General features: G+C 39.3%; 2 protein-coding genes across 52 annotated transcripts in view; both read right to left on the bottom strand.

Moving 5' to 3' along the window:
• Positions 1 to 16,637, bottom strand: part of LOC126212861 (zinc finger protein 83-like) — a 1,762,073-nt gene that overhangs the window by 1,070,152 nt on the left and 675,284 nt on the right. For 26 of the 50 annotated variants that reach the window (XM_049940318.1, XM_049940341.1, XM_049940343.1 and 23 more), the window contains one exon: positions 1,340 to 1,432. The exons of the other annotated variants lie outside the window; for them this stretch is intronic. In XM_049940318.1, the coding sequence (XP_049796275.1) occupies positions 1,340 to 1,432 (93 nt within the window). The remainder of the gene's footprint in view (positions 1 to 1,339; positions 1,433 to 16,637) is intronic. 50 annotated transcript variants of the gene reach the window in all.
• The window catches only part of LOC126212871 (zinc finger protein 664-like), a 576,054-nt gene that overhangs the window by 261,369 nt on the left and 298,048 nt on the right, over positions 1 to 16,637 (bottom strand). The gene's annotated exons all lie outside the window — the stretch shown is intronic.

The following is a 16,637-nucleotide window of genomic DNA, read 5'->3' on the forward strand; positions in this document are numbered from 1 at the left end:
GGAATCGTGGTACACAATGTGGCGATCCGATACCGGGGTGTGGGTATGGCGAATGCCTGGTGATCATCATCTGCTAGCATGTGTAGTGCCAACAGTAAACTTCGGAGGCAGTGGTGTTATAGTGTGTGTGTTTTTCAAGGAGGGGGCTTGCATCCCTTGTTTTGCATGGCACTACAACAGCACATGCCTACATTGGTGTTTTAAGCACTTTTTTTATTCCCACTGTTGAAGAGCAATGTGGGGATGGCGATTGCATATTTCTACATGATCGAGCACCTGTTCATAAAGCATGGCCTGTGGTGGTGTGGTTACATGACAATAACACACCTGTAATGGGCTGGCCTGCACAGAGTCCTGACCTGAATCCTATAGAATACCTTTGGGATGATTTGGAACACCAACTTTGTACCAGGCCTCACCAACTGACAGTAATACCTCTCCTTAGTGCAGCACTCCGTGAAGAATGCCATTCCCCAAGAAACCTTCCAGCACCTGACAGAAATATGCCTGCGAGAATGGAAGCTGTCATCAAAGCTATGGGTGGGCCAACACCATACTGAAATCCTGCATTACCATGGAGTGTGCCATGAACTTGGAAGTCATTTTCAGCCAGGTGTCCAGATACTTTTGATAACATAGTGAATTTTGTTCTCCACAAAAGGCCTTAGCAAGCTCACAAAATATACCAAGATTATTCTTCTTGCTTAGCTCTGCCATGACAATCTGTAATGTTACAAATGGTTCTCTGTGGAGAACTGCATGCTAAAGCCAAATTCAAAAGTTTTTCTGTGAATGTACCATGGAATTTAGCAACACTGCATATATATTGGAATCCTGTATCAACCTACATAGGAGTGAGTTATCACATAGTTATATTTATTACCTTTGATAACCTCCACAGTACAAAAAAACAGAAATGTAAATGATTTGTTAAAACAAAGCAACCGAATGCCATGGAAAGATGAAAGAATCAGACATTATTCAAAGAGAAACATGTCAAATTATTATTCTGCAACTATCCATTTCTCTCTAACTGCTCCTCTAAATTTGGATTTAAAACATCCAACACATGCATTATACAAAATGTTCGGTTTCAAGAAGAGTTGCTGTAGGTATGGTTATAAATATTGTTCCAAGCACTAATAAGAATTTCCTCTCAATTGCCACCAAGTGGCAGAAAAAATCCTGAATCAGGGAGAACTGTACAAGGATGGTGGGAAATTACAAACAGCACTTAGTTCCAGAAAACTTATTTCTTTGTAACACATCCTTTACATTCTGCAATTAGCCAAGGAATTTTTTGTTCCACATGCAATACCTCACAGACATTAATGCTTACAATGTTCTCAGTTTCTTCTGGTCCCAATTTTTTTTGTGTTTCCTCCTTGGAACAATTAGTGGACTCCAGCGTTACCAACGGATGTTCAGGAAACTGAAAGAAAGGAAAAGAAAGTCTCAGTTATGAGTTCTTACACATTTCTGCATATATTACATGCCTCTCAATATTTTATTATGAATATCATCCCGTTTGCAATGATTCTCATCTCTCACACACAAGGAAATTTAATGAAACTAATTTTCTGAGCAGCTATTCTAAGTTACATCAATACGGTTTCATATCTATGCTACCTTGCTCAATAATCTTTGTAGACAATCACAGTTCTGTCTCATAAGCAGCATACTTAACTGTATAATAGTATACAGGATAAGTAATACGTGGCTCTTTGGCATACTGAATTCACTCATGATGAACTGCATCACTGTTCATTAAATCTTCTGTATCTCCTGTACTAACCTTCCCAGTAACAATTCTATACTCATAAATTGGCAAAACAAGTGTTCCAGAAACAGTTTCTTCTATGGCTGGGTAACACTAATTACTGTTCACTTATATGTGATAAAGTAGCTAATGCCTGAAAAATGTTGCTACAGACCCATGGTGTTGCAGCAATATGGAACAGTAGCTTCCCTAAACAGCCTCACAGGGTTTTCAGTGTCCTCTGCTCTATCATTTACATATATAATGAACAGTAAGGACTTTTTAATACTCCCTTGGGGTACGCCCAAAGTAACTTACTGATCTAACTATTTTGTATCCTGAATCTACTCACTGCTATATGCAAACTGCAGTGTGGTACCACGTATTTTGCATTGTGAGGCCTCTTTCTATGCTGAATAGCACTCATTTCATCAATTATGTTCCTGCTTATGGACTGGCACTTCGAGAACTAGGTTAAGTTATTTATAGTATTTACACTATTTACTGTTATCTATCACAATACTACAGTCTCATAGCAAAGTATGCAAACATAGAATAGACAGAAACAATGGAATATATACTGAAACATTAGCTGTCAGTAAAATTAAATTTTATAAAATGCGATGACATTTAACTGACAGCAAAATCATTTATTGTACACTGAGATCGTACCTGTTGGCTTTAGAGTAGGTAATGAAGAATGGAGGTAGTCCAGCAGTTGTGCTGAAATCAAATGGGCCCAGTATTCTAACTAAGTAAAATGACAAACAAGTGTTTTCAAATAAACAGCTACACTGCTACCACACCAGAGCAATGCTGCACTAAACTGCTGCTTCAACTATTATCACAATCAAAGGGCTCACAATGAGATGTTGAGTCAGTGAATGGCTTCAATTTTGCCAACATAATCAAAAAAGAAGTTTCTGAAGTAACACAGCAACAATGTCCCTTTTAAATTAAATACTGTAACACTTATTGTACATTGTAACTGAAGATGCTATTTGCCTTAAACTCTCCCCTTTTCTCTCACTCTAACGACAATGCATATAATGTCCAGTGCTTTCACTCTGGTTCCAAAACTACATCACTTACCACTTCTTGGGTGTTGTATTTTCTTGAAAATTTCTTTACTTGTCAATATCACAACTCCCTATTTGTCTCGTTGGTCTCTTGCTTGGTCGTTATAACATATTCAAACCAATTTCAAAAATTGCACCGCTGGATTATCTCTTGAAACTATCTCTACAAACTTTGAACAATTTGATATCAGTTATATTATTGTGCATCCAATCTATCAGAATTTGAACATCTTTGTGCAACGTGCTTACCACTCTCGTATAAAACAGCACTTGAACAACATTTGTTAGCAGTTCTTGAGCCAAGGGATTTTTTTCTTTGTTTCTGTCACCAGAATGGACAAAGAAAGAAGCATTTGGAAAATACTGACAAGAAAACGGGACACAATGATAGGGCATGTTAATACACCGGGTATTAATTTCCACAGTACTAGAAGGAGCTGCAGAGAGAGAGGGAGACTGGGTTACATACAACAAATAATTGATGCTGCACAATTCTAGACTTCTGTATGTGTTATGGTCATGGTTATCATCATCAGTCCAAAGACTGGTTTGAGGCAGCTCTCCACCCTACTCTATACTGTGACAGTCTCTATTCTTTCGTAACTATTAAAACCCCCATAATTGACACTGCTTCCTGTAATCATGCATTACTGTGTATTTACAATTTTTAACTCCCAAACCTCTATTCATTACCAAACTGACTATTCCTTGATGGCACAAGATGTGTCCTGTCAACATACTTTTTCTTTTAGATAAGCTATGCCATACATTTCTTTCCTTTCGAATTCAATTCTGTACCTCTTCAGTGGGTACCTGTTCTACCCGCCTTATCTGCAACATTTCAAAAGCTTGTCTTCCCCTCTTTTCTGTGCTGTTTAACATCCACAAGTCTGCAGCACAAAAGTTACTTTCAGAAGGTATTTCATAACACTTGAAATTTTATTAAAAGTTTACATACACTCCTTATGAAAAGCTTTTCTTGCTATTGCTGGTCTCATATCCTCTATACATCAGCGATCAGTTATTTTGCTGCCCAAATAGTAAAACATACTACTACTACTACATTGTCTTATTTTCTAATCTAATTACATTGGAATCTTTGAATTTAATTGCACTACATTCCAGCAACACCGTTTTACATTTAGTGATGTTCACTGCATAACCCATTTCCAAGACACACAGAATTATGTTCAGTTGATCTCCCAAGTATTTTGCCATTTTTGACAGAAATACAATGCCATTAGCAAATTTCAGTGCTACCTATTTGTTTTCTACAGTATTCCTTTCCCTTGTTTTAGTCAATAGCTGCCTAATTCCCCATTTCAACAACCTTTCATTTTTTCAGTTTATGCAAGTTGCATGTACCAAATTTCCTAAATTTCTTCAGTTTTAATAAGTAGTTCATAAAAATAAATTATAATCAGAATACACAACTGCTCTTGGAAACATTCTGTAGTTTAAAATCTGGGTTCGAAATCTATCTCTATCTCTCTCTCTCTCTCTCTCTCTCTCTCTCTCTCTCTCTCTCTCTCTCTTTCAGCATTATACAATCGGATACATTCTCATGTCTCCAGGTCCCTTTCATGTAAAGAATCCTTTTAGGATTCTTAAACCAAGTGTTAGCAATGATTAAATTCTACTGTATACAAAATTCTATCAGACAGTTTCCCCTTCTATTTTTTCTCCATTCAGTTCTTTTGTAGTATTGGAAATCGGTATAAAGGAACAGTTGCAATGAAAGTAATATTGCAATGTCTGTAGCATACTTTATTGAATTTATTATGAATGTAGTAAATATATATAATACACGCACTATTATGATGGAATTACATAGCTTCTTTCTTAACGTAGCAAAATAAGGCATTTGCATTTCCTGGATGGAAGATGGTATAAAGGCACTCACTGTCCTGTTGTGTTATTGGATTGTTGGTTCCTTTGTTCAAAATGCTCTTCAGCATTGATTTTGTTGCAATTTGTAGTTCTTGCAACTCACATACAACCTTAAATTGCCTTCAACTGTGGCAAAAACACTCTGCAAGTATTCCCCAAAGGTTTTCCATGGGGTTCATATCCTGGCTGTGCGCATACCAGAGCAAAACATCCATATCTGTATCTTCAAACCACTCTTTGCGTGTAGCAGAAACATGCATAGATGCATTAACTTGTTGACATTCATTGCCTAGGTTCTGATACATTCTAATCAGTTCTGGCTCTAGCATCTCAGTGTAGTGTAAGTCTCAAGAGTCCATTCTTGTGTTTAGCCAAGCAATGGGTGATTTATGTTTAGTCCCGAAGACTGCCCAAACTGCAACACTTCTGCCACCAAAATTTATGTTCAATGTTACTTGCTGCACAGCTCTCACATCACGCCAATAATACTGAAGTCCACCTGGAAATCTAAATTAAATTTCTTCTCATCACTGAAAATCTCTGTTTCCCAATCTGAAGTCCACATATGTTCTTCAGTGAACAACTCCAGTCCAGCTTATTTATGTTTGAGTGTTAGAGCAGGTTTCTGCAGTCGTTCCTTGAATGCAAGATGTTTGGAACTTGACAAAATTTCTTGTACACATCTGGCAGTAACTGACAACTGTAAATCAGGAACAAGTTGAGAAGAATAACAGTTTGTAGCCCCTGCTTTGCACAAAAGGAACCCTTTCTGTGACTCAGATAATTTTCTACTTTTCTCATATTTTCCTTTCATCCATATCGTGCACCCAATCTAACGAAATTATCAATCACTGTAATTGAATGGTTCAACCTCTTAGTGATATGATGGTTAGAGAATTCCATTACCTTGTACACATTGATCTTTTTCTTTTTCATCCCATGCTGTTTCCCATATGACAGTGTCACAATCATGGTTTATGTACACAACTCACACTGCCATTAATAGTGTGTTTCTTATTTGTTGTAAAGGCATATATGTACACAGTAATACCAGACAGAGCCTGCTCCCCTATATTGAGTTATACCCTCTACCACCTGAAACATTGATGTCTTGTTTTATACTGTATTACATCAACTGCACTACCATTTGACTGTGTTTGTTGTCATACTGGATCTCAGACTATTGCATATACACTGTGCACAATTATTCCAGCCAACAATGTCAATTTTTCCCCACAAATATTCATGCCTTTATACTGATTTCCATTACTGTACTATCTTCCTGTTCCTAAAATCAAATTCCAGCCCCATCTCAAATTTTTATCTTCCTCGACAATCTGAATAATTTCTTTTATCTCATTATACATTTTTTTCAATTGCTTTATCATCTGTGGATCTAGTAGGCACATATATTTGCACTACTGTGGTAGGTCTTGGCTTTGTGACTATCTGGATTACATTATGGAATTCAGTACACTTTACAGTAGATCAAATGTGATATTTTTTATTCAGTATTACATCTACTGCATTTGTGTTTCTGTTCATAAAGCTCTATTCACCTGAACATAAAACCTGTTCTTCCTGCTACCACACTTTAAGATATGTACTTCTGCCTGTAAGTGCACTTGCCAATCTACCCAATGGAGGGATCAGACGTACCAACTTCTGACTTGCAGGATGCCAAGTTTGATTTATCTGATCACGACATCACTGTCCTTACTATCCTCCTATCACCATTCTAGATATCTGAATGTTGGTCATGGAATAGTTCACCAACGATAATGCTACCATAATTAAATCATACAGTAGATATGTGTATCTGCAGGAAATAGAATGGCTGTAGTTTTCCTTCACACCATTCACAGCAATAGCACAGCACAGGCCTGTTGACTAATAAGGCCATCTAACAATCTTTCAGCATGTTCCCTCTGCAGCTTCTGGAGAGACAGCTGTCCCACTTTAGGAACCATATTTTAGTCTGCTCTCTTTACAGTTAACCTTCCTCCCCCATGCAACATGTTTGTGCAAACAGTACAGGTACACACAGATACACAAACGAGTCACGCCACTGCAGCCTTTCCTAATATACAAGGGCAAGATAAAAAGTCTCTGAATTTTTATATGAAAACTCTTTCACCTTTTTAAATAAAACAAATGTTATTAAGATTCTATAGTTTTATCCTCCATGTCTACATATTTATTTCTAAACACTGTCACCCTGGCAATGAAGACATTTCTCCCCGTGAGAGACCAGTTTGTTGGTACCATCACTGTTTGACTTTGTTGATGAAGCCACAACATAACCTTTGCTTGTACCACATCACTATCAAAGTGAAGTGTTCAAAGGTATCCTTCACATTTTAGAGACAGATGGAAATCAGATGGGACCAAGTTGGGACTGTATAGAGGATGATCCATGATAGTGTACCCAAGGTGTTAGACTGTTGCAGATGCTGCAGGGCTCGTGTGTGGTCTGGCATTGTAATGCTGAAGGAGAAAATGCTCCATCTGTGGATAAACTCAAATTTGAAACTCAATTACAGCATGCTGTGATTCAGCAGCCTGTAGTGGCAGAGAGCTGCAAATATACAGACTTTAAGAACAAAGATGTAGAATGTTGTTCCATAAAAACACGGGAGAACTGCCGGATATCAGTAATGTTCTGCCACGATATTTCGGCGCAGAGTCTTCTAGCCATCTTCAGGTGAATGCCACTGTAGTAGTACTGGCGAGTACGCACTGAGCTCCGCTATTTAAAGCCTTCTGAGGTGACATTGCGCATGCGCTGCTCAGCGTGCGTGTTCATAACGGCTCCGTGCACTGCGCCTCGCGCCCTCCACTGTGAAAGCCTGGCGTATCGGTATCAGGTCGATTTCCATCTTTATGCAGATAACTACGTCGACTACGAAGTTTCTCTATAACAGGATTCCAAGCAGAGTTTAGCTGATAACCGCTATCTCGATTGATGAGAGCCTCGTTGTCAGACAATCTTATTTCCACAGATTCATTGATAATCGAGCTCCAAAAGTTTGATGTATGGGCCAAAATTTTTGTGTCGTAATTCATGGAATGGTCTGTGGAAATACAATGTTCGGCGATTGCGGACTTGGTGGGTAGGAGAAGGCGAGTATGCCGTTGGTGTTCCACAATGCGTTCCTGCACAGTTCGTGTCATTTGCCCTATATATGACTTGCCGCATTCACACGGAATTTTGTAAACACCTGGTTTACGCAGGCCCAGGTCGTCTTTAACGGATCCCACCAATGATGAAATTTTGGAAGGAGGACCTGCTTGAAGACTGTTGGCGTCAGAGATAGTATGGGCATGGTGGACCAAGGTTTTGAGAACGCCCATTGTTTGTGCTGGATGGTGGCAACTAGTAGCTTGTGGATATAGGTCTGTATGAGTGGGCTTTCTGTACACCGAGTGACCAAGTGTGCCATCACTCTTCCGTCGCACCAAGACGTCTAAAAATGGCACACAACCATCTTTCTCTATCTCCGTGGTAAACTTTATGCTTTCATGTATGGAGTTCATGTGACGTAAAAATTCTTGGAGACGGTCCAGACCATGAGGCCACACTGTAAAAGTGTCGTCAACGTACCGCCAAAATACTGTTGGTTTAAAAGTGGCAGAGTCGAGTGCTCTCCCCTCAAAATCCTCCATAAAAAGATTGGCCACCAGGGGAGACAAAGGACTCCCCATGGCGACACCATCAGATTGTTCGTAAAATTCGTTGTTAAATATAAAATATGTAGAGGAGAGAGTGTGCTCAAACAACGCTGTAATGTCTGCACCAAACATATTGCCAATGAGGTGTAGTGAGTCCACCAGAGGCACCTTTGTGAACAGTGAAACCACATCAAGACTGACCAATAAGTCACTACTTTGAAGTTGCAGTGACTGAAGTCAACTGATAAAATCACCAGAATTCTTTATGTGATGTGCACACTTGCCTATCATTGGTTTGAGCAAAGATGCCAAGAATTTTGCTAGGTCGTAGGTGGCTGCTCCAATGTTACTCACAATTGGACGTAATGGCACATTTTCCTTGTGGATCTTAGGTAGTCCATATAGCCTAGGTGGAACTGAACTGTTTGGTTTCACTCTCTTGATAAACTCCTTCGGTAGAGAACTATTTGATAAAAGTTCTGCTGTTTTTCGCACTACTCGGCTCGTGCGATCCTTATCGATTTTGCGATACGTTGAATCACACAATAAAACATTGATCTTATTAATATAGTCATCCCTTGGCATGAGGACAATAGCGATTCCTTTGTCAGATTTTAAGACTACTGTATCCACATCTGCTCGTAAGTTACGGACGGTTATCCTCTCCATGGGCGAGGAACTGTGCAGGAACGCATTGTGGAACACCAACGGCATACTCTCCTTCTCCAACCTACCAAGTCCGCAATCGCCGAACATTGTATTTCCACAGACCATTCCATGAATTACGACGACACAAAAATTTTGGCCCATACATCAAACTTTTGGAGCTCGATTATCAATGAATCTGTGGAAATAAGATTGTCTGACGAGACTCTCATCAATTGAGATAGCGGTTATCAGCTAAACTCTGCTTGGAATCCTGTTATAGAGAAACTTCGTAGTCGACGTAGTTATCTGCATAAAGATGGAAATCGACCTGATACCGATATGCTAGGCTTTCACAGTGGAGGGCACGAGGCGCAGCGCACGGAGCCGTTATGAACGCGCATGCTGAGCAGCGCTTGCGCAATGTCACCTCAGAAGGCTTTAAATAGCGGAGCTCAGCACGTACTCGTCAGTACTACTACAGTGGCATTCACCTGAAGATGGCCAGAAGACTCTGCACCGAAATATCGTGGCAGAACGTTACTGATATCCGGCAGTTCTCCCGTGTTTTTATGGAACCATCAGTACGCCGGGAAAGCTTTAAACATCATGTAGAATGTTTCTTTTATTTAAAGAGCTTCAAGAGTATTCACATAAAAAATTGGGAGGCATCACTTTTCAGCACACAACTGTGGTTTAGTGCAAAAGTTGCTAGTGATGGGGGAATTAACATGTGTATGTACAGACTGTGCTGTTTTACAATATATCAACATGTGTGCTCGCACTAATTAGCAGCATTACGAATGTATATAACAGCAAATAACAATGACATATAAATGTGTCAGCCCGTATAAAGTTAACTTGGTTTAAAGCCAAAACAACTGCACTTGATAATGGCGCAAGGCCAAAATTGCAATAGTGGAAACAAAAAGTTTAACCGTCACTGGCGTAAACATGATGTCTTTCCAAAAATTTCACATGGCTGTGAATCCCAGTTATGAGAAGTTTAATATAGTTCTTGTTACATGGTTCTAATTTGGCATGTCATAAATGTTCTGTTGGGCTCTTGTCATGAATTTTATAAAATCATTCAATAAATGGCAAATTTTATTCTGGCGTCATTCTACTACTGTCCTTCACCAGAAGAAAATATGTGAGTTTTCAGAAATTTTCAAAGAAGTCCCATGCTGCAAAACTGTGGCTTGGAGAACAACCAACTCTATTGGCTTCAAATAGAACTTCACTATACAGAACATCCCTCAGCAGGCTGGTTTCCAGTAGCCAACATGCAGTAGTGGGGGAGGCAGGGGACATTCCATCACACATCTGCAAATCCATGAAAGGAAATCATCCAGCTGCAACCAGCAGAAATGGAGACCATGTTAGCAAGGATGAAGATACAGAAATTTATAAATGTGAACCAGTCGAAAGTATTTGTAGCTATGATACTTGTTTAAATACTTTGACTTATTCCAAATGTCAGAAGATTATCCTTCCTGATGGGACCTATCTTACCGGTTGAATGAGTGATGATGAAAGAACTGTGCAAATGTGCTGAAGGCAGAAAATGCCACTCCAAACACAGGATGAAACGTAACAAAAGGTAAAGAAAATGACAGCTTTATGTGCTTATCACTCTTACAAAAATATATCCTTTCAGATGAGTTCAAAAATGGTTCAAATGGCTCTGAGCACTATGGGACTCAACTGCTGAGGTCATTAGTCCCCTAGAACTTAGAACTAGTTAAACCTAACTAACCTAAGGACATCACAAATATCCATGCCCGAGGCAGGATTCGAACCTGCGACCGTAGCGGTCTTGCGGTTCCAGACTGAAGCGCCTTTAACCGCACGGCCACTTCGGCCGGCTCAGATGAGTCTTTGCTTGTGGAGGGAAGGGTAAAATTAAATGCACAAAGGCCACAGATAAACTGACTCACAAATTTTTGTGAGGACACACTGTTTTGATGAAATAAATCACTATTAATTCATGATTATTCAACTTGGTATGTAGAACAATATCAGTCGCATTGCAAGGTTTGGTTTTCTTGAATTATCCTGCAATATGTGATTTTTTTTGTGTCACCACTCTCTCTTTACATACCTTTCTCAGGTATGGGGTATATTTCATACAAGTGCAGAACCACTGTAAACACATGAACACTAGCGCAAAACTCTTTAGTACACACGACTTCCACATACGTTTAACTTTTCTGTCCCTGTGGTTACATGGTGCTTACATAGGCACAGAAAATAGCTCTAATATATGATCTGCTCCATCATATCGAATTTGTGAATATACCTTTTTTTTTCAGTTCCATTCGTTCTGATGAAATACAGGGTGATTCATGAAAATATGCAAATATATTAATATGTTATTCTACAAGTAAAACTAAAGAAACAAATTCATGCAAACATAGGTCTGCAAATGTTTAGTTACAAAGTTATGGCTAATAAAAGATTTTGCTGAAATGTAGCAACTTTGTTAATATGAAGCCATCGAAAAACAGTACGAGGTTAAAAACATCCAAAAAAGCAAAGAAGTAATTTCATAAAATTTTTAATTTATTATTTACTTGGCCCCATTCGTTTTTTTAAATTCCATACAATTATACAATGTTTGCAACAGAAGTTAAAGAGAATTTAAGTTTGGAAAAATGGCAGTAATAACATTAACTGAAACTGCATGAATGTGTCAGATAATCTGCTTTTATTAATACCATAGCACATGTGAATTCATGTTAAACCGGAAAAAACAAAGCTCAGTGATAAGGAAGTTGTACAGTGTTCATACAGTTTCACAATACATGATCAAAAATTTCTCTGAGTTCAATGTATTTAGCTGCACATGTGTGAACATATTTTGTTGCTCATTTCAGTTTCACAGGGTTGATCTTAATTTTGTCTAATGCATTCATCATTCAAGCAAGTAATGCCTCAAACTGTCTTTCATCCATCCCCATACACAAAAGTCCATTGGTGTCAAATGGGACGATCTCAGTGGCCACAGACGTGTAGCACCAAGACCAATCCATTTCTGGGGAAAAATGTTCATTTAAATGTGTAGTAACAGCATTGGTGAAATTTGAAGGTGCACCACCATGTTGAAAACACATTTGCAATGGCGTAGCAAGTGGGACATCTTTGAGGCAAGTGGGACATCTTTGAGGAAGTGGGGCATTTTTTCTTGAAAGAATTTTAAGTACGTCTCGCCTGTTAGATGTCCTGGGAAAAAGAATGGTCCAATAAAGTGTATGTTGATTATACCCTACCACACATTTATGCTAAATTGCTGCTGCAAATTGCATTGCTCTGTAGCATATGGTTTTGCTTCAGATCATACGTGTTTGTTATGAAAATTGTTTATACCATCTCGAGTAAAGTGTGCCTCAACAGTAAATAAAATGTATTTGTGTAACACTTGATAAGTATTTAACCAGTTGCACAACTCCAAGCAAATAGCGGGATCTCCCTGATGTAAATGATGCACATTTTGTTTATGGTAAGGATACAGATTATTTACTTCAGTGTACGCCATACTTTAGATTGTGAAATGCCTAATTGCTGAGAGATGTGTCGGGTACTGGTACCCAGACTATGTTGAACAGCATCCATAACATCCTCATCATCGTCTTCATGTATCGAGAGCTCGCACTGATAATAAACGCTTGATAGAGAACTTGTCTCCCGTAAATTTTGAAATCTTCCACTAATGGGTCATACTTTCGGAATTGTTAACTGCAGCCACAGAATTACCATCACATTTGCCATAAATAATCTCCATTTCTTGGTCATAAATAATCTACAATCGAGAACACTTACCATGTGGTTTCACTTAAACACACTGTTGTTATGTTCTTTCACTGAACAATACAGAGAAATAACTCATTTCATGGTTAGGAAATGACAAACAACTCACTAACGGTTGCCAACAATGACAAATGTTTCTACATTCTTAATGGAAAGAATACAAATTTACTTGTACAATAAACTTTGCTTCTCTGGATATTCTGCAAAACTACTGCAGATACTCATCTGGAACATGTTTTATCAGATTCACCAGACCAATAACAACTAAATAAATGGAAATTGTACTTTACTTTAACCTTTTACAGTTCTGCGATAGCTTTGTATTAACGAAGTAGATAAACTTGCAGACAAAATCCTTGGAAATTGTACTTTACTTTAACCTTGTACAGTTCTGCGATAGCTTCGTATTAACGAAGTAGATAAACTTGCAGACAAAATCTTTTAATAGTCATAACTCCGTAACCAAACATTTGCGGACCTATGTTTATATGAACTTTTTCCTTTAGTTTTACTGGTAGAATAACATATTAAAATATTTGCATATCTTTGTGAATCACCCTGTATACTAACCTTACCTTCTGGAAACTACGGAATATTTTCTGTTCTTATTTTCAGTACTGCCTGCCTGTAACATGTCTCAGACCTAAAAATTTTGGTTTTAAACTAAATAATAACAGGAATGTGCTATTGCAAGAAAAATTTGACAGATCACTGAAACACAAATCTTTTTTCAAAATATCACCTTCCTTATCAATTTACTGGTGGACAAAACTGTATAAAGCAAAAGATGATAATCTATTGTTTACACCTGCTGAACTACCAATCTTGTGTGTACACTGCTTCATAGTTGGCACGTGAAGTTTGTGCTTGGTTCAGCCACTAGAGGTCGCCTGGCTTGCTAATACGACAGCAGTTGCTTGTGCAACCACCCTTTGATGGAGCTAATGCCAATGTAGGCTGGAGCACAAGGCTCTGCCAACCATTTGTGTATTGCTAATTGCATTTTACCTTGTCTTACATTTGTGTGTGTATGTGCGTGTGTGCGTGTGTGCGCGTGTGCGCGTGTGCGCGTGTGCGCGTGTGCGCGTGTGCGCGTGTGCGCGTGTGCGCGTGTGCGCGTGTGCGCGTGTGCGCGTGTGCGCGTGTGCGCGTGCGTGTGCATACTGTGTTCTGGGGTTAGAACACTTTTTTGGTGGCAAGTACAGTACCTGACTCCACATGCTGCACATCAGTCATTGATCCTTTGAGTTTAATTTTCATGGAGGCACTGCTTCAATCTCTTTGCAAGCAACAGCATTGACAGCTGCTATTTCCAGTTTAACGACTACACTGGCACAACCTGGAGCCCCGCCAACAACATACCCGCTGCCACTCACTGTATACAATGATGCAGCAGAGAACCAGGACATAAACAAATAATGCTAGTAGCAACATTCCAAGCATTTAAGGTAACATGCATATACATGTGCAAGACCCTTTTTTGTCATGGATTTCACCTCATGTGTATAAGTTGTTGCGTCAGCCCAACCCCTTACAAGAATTTTCCAGCCTTTCTTTCAATCACTTGTGAGTTATTTTCTACTTCCACTGTAAACATACGTTACGGCTGCTCTTGTGGAATTTTACCACTGCGAAAAGCAACCAAAAGAGTCATACAGGGATGGGCAGCAGAAATACATTGATTTAGCCAACATAATTTTGCGACAAATTTTCATAGGGAATCCTATGGAGATCAAATGGTTTGTGATGCAATACATTTTTCTCCTGATAGGAAAGTTCAAGACTGAGTTCTACAATGTGAAAATTGTACCGTTTTGGAAGTCATGAAGACACCTCAGTCATTTGACGTTTCATGGGCTGCAGGCAGTCAGGTGGAAGCCTGATCTGAAATATCAGGAATCTGTCCCTCTCACACTTCCCAGCCTTCAGTCAGTCCACAATGGAACATATGACTCTACTGCAGCAGTCCAGCAGATGTCTTTATGTTGTACAGGTAATTGTCATTTGTGACAACAGACCGAATCACATCAGTGACATGCTAATGCTCTACTGCCTTTATGCCCACACTGCTTCATTCAACACGAATGGACTGCATGTCCCAAGAGCTGTAAAACATGTAACAGGTGACATAACAAAGGACACATTGCTTCTGTTCCTAACTCCTTCCCAAATCTGAGTGGGGATGAAATGAACATTGATATGAACAGTTTGTCAGCAGTGACAGTGTTCCAAAGCAAGATATACGAGGTGTGGCTAGAAAAAAACCGGACTAGTACTGGTGAAACAATAAAACGAATGCAATAAGGCTGAAAGTCGCGTCGCCTGTCACGTGACTCTCGCTCCGACTACTGCTCGAGTTTCATCTGCCTCCTGCACTCAGTCTGCCAATGGCGTCTGTTTTAAGTAGTTGACGTTTTGTCTGTGCGTCGGAAAATGTTGAGTGTACAGAAAGAACAGCGTGTTAACATCAAATTTTGTTTCAAACTAGGAAAATCTGCAAGTGAAACGTTTGTAATGTTACAACAAGTGTACGGCGATGATTGTTTATCGTGAACACAAGTGTTTGAGTGGTTTCAACGATTTAAAGATGGCCGCGAAGACACCAGTGATGACACTCGCACTGGCAGACCACTGTGAGCAAAAACTGATGCAAACATTGAAAAAAATCGGTACACTAGTTCGACAAGATCGCCGTTTAACAATCAGAGCAGTGTCTGAGTTAACAGGAGTTGACAAGGATTAACGATTTACCGATTTTTTCAATGTTTGCATCAGTTTTTGCTGACAATGGTCTGCCAGTGAGAGTGTCATCACTGGTGTCTTCGCGGCCATCTTTAAATCGTCTAAACCACTCAAACACTTGTGTTCGCGATAAACAATCATCGCCGTACACTTGTTGTAACATTACAAACGTTTCACTTGCAGATTTTCCTAGTTTGAAACAAAATTTGATGTTAACACGCTGTTCTTTCTGTACACTCAACATTTTCCGACGCACAGACAAAACGTCAACTACTTAAAACAGACGCCATTGGCAGACTGAGTGCAGGAGGCAGATGAAACTCGAGCAGTAGTCGGAGCGAGAGTCACGTGACAGGCGACGCGACTTTCAGCCTTATTGCATTCGTTTTATTGTTTCACCAGTACTAGTCCGGTTTTTTTCTAGCCATACCTCGTACACTGACGTGTGCATGCGTGCGCGGGCTGTAGCAACACTGGTGAATTCTCAGACTTATGTGGATTTGGATTCTCCCCCTCTGACACCAGTGTCACAGAGGTTGATGAGTAATACGAAACAACACATTCCCATTGTTGAACAGTTTCTGCACCAGTGACTTCCAAGGCTGTGGTCTTTTCATTAAAATTCTTAGTTGTGGAGAATGTTTAAACTGAAATTCTGCTTGGGTGCTTTTCAATGGTTTTGATTCGCCATCAATGATGAAGTGCATGTGGTTTATGATAAACTTCCATATAAACAGTTAGATACCCTATGTCAAATTTTCCTCTCTATTTTTCCCAGGACTGGGTGGTGCAACAGAATGTCAGGCTTATATTCTGATGAAACAGTCTCTCTGACAGCATTTTTTCTGGGTCCACCTGGTACCAGTAAACTCACAGGATCAAGCAACAGCAGAATTAATGTGTCTTCAATCACTTTATGTTATTCGACCTATTTCTTCCAGTGAATGGTCAGCACTACTGGTGATAATCAAAAGACCTACCAGTAAATAACACCTCTGCAGTTATTTTGGAAATTTATTACTCCACAGTCAATCATTAAT

This window comes from Schistocerca nitens, chromosome 11 (assembly GCF_023898315.1).
Source record: "Schistocerca nitens isolate TAMUIC-IGC-003100 chromosome 11, iqSchNite1.1, whole genome shotgun sequence".
In the NCBI taxonomy this organism is placed as follows: Eukaryota; Metazoa; Arthropoda; class Insecta; order Orthoptera; family Acrididae; genus Schistocerca; species Schistocerca nitens.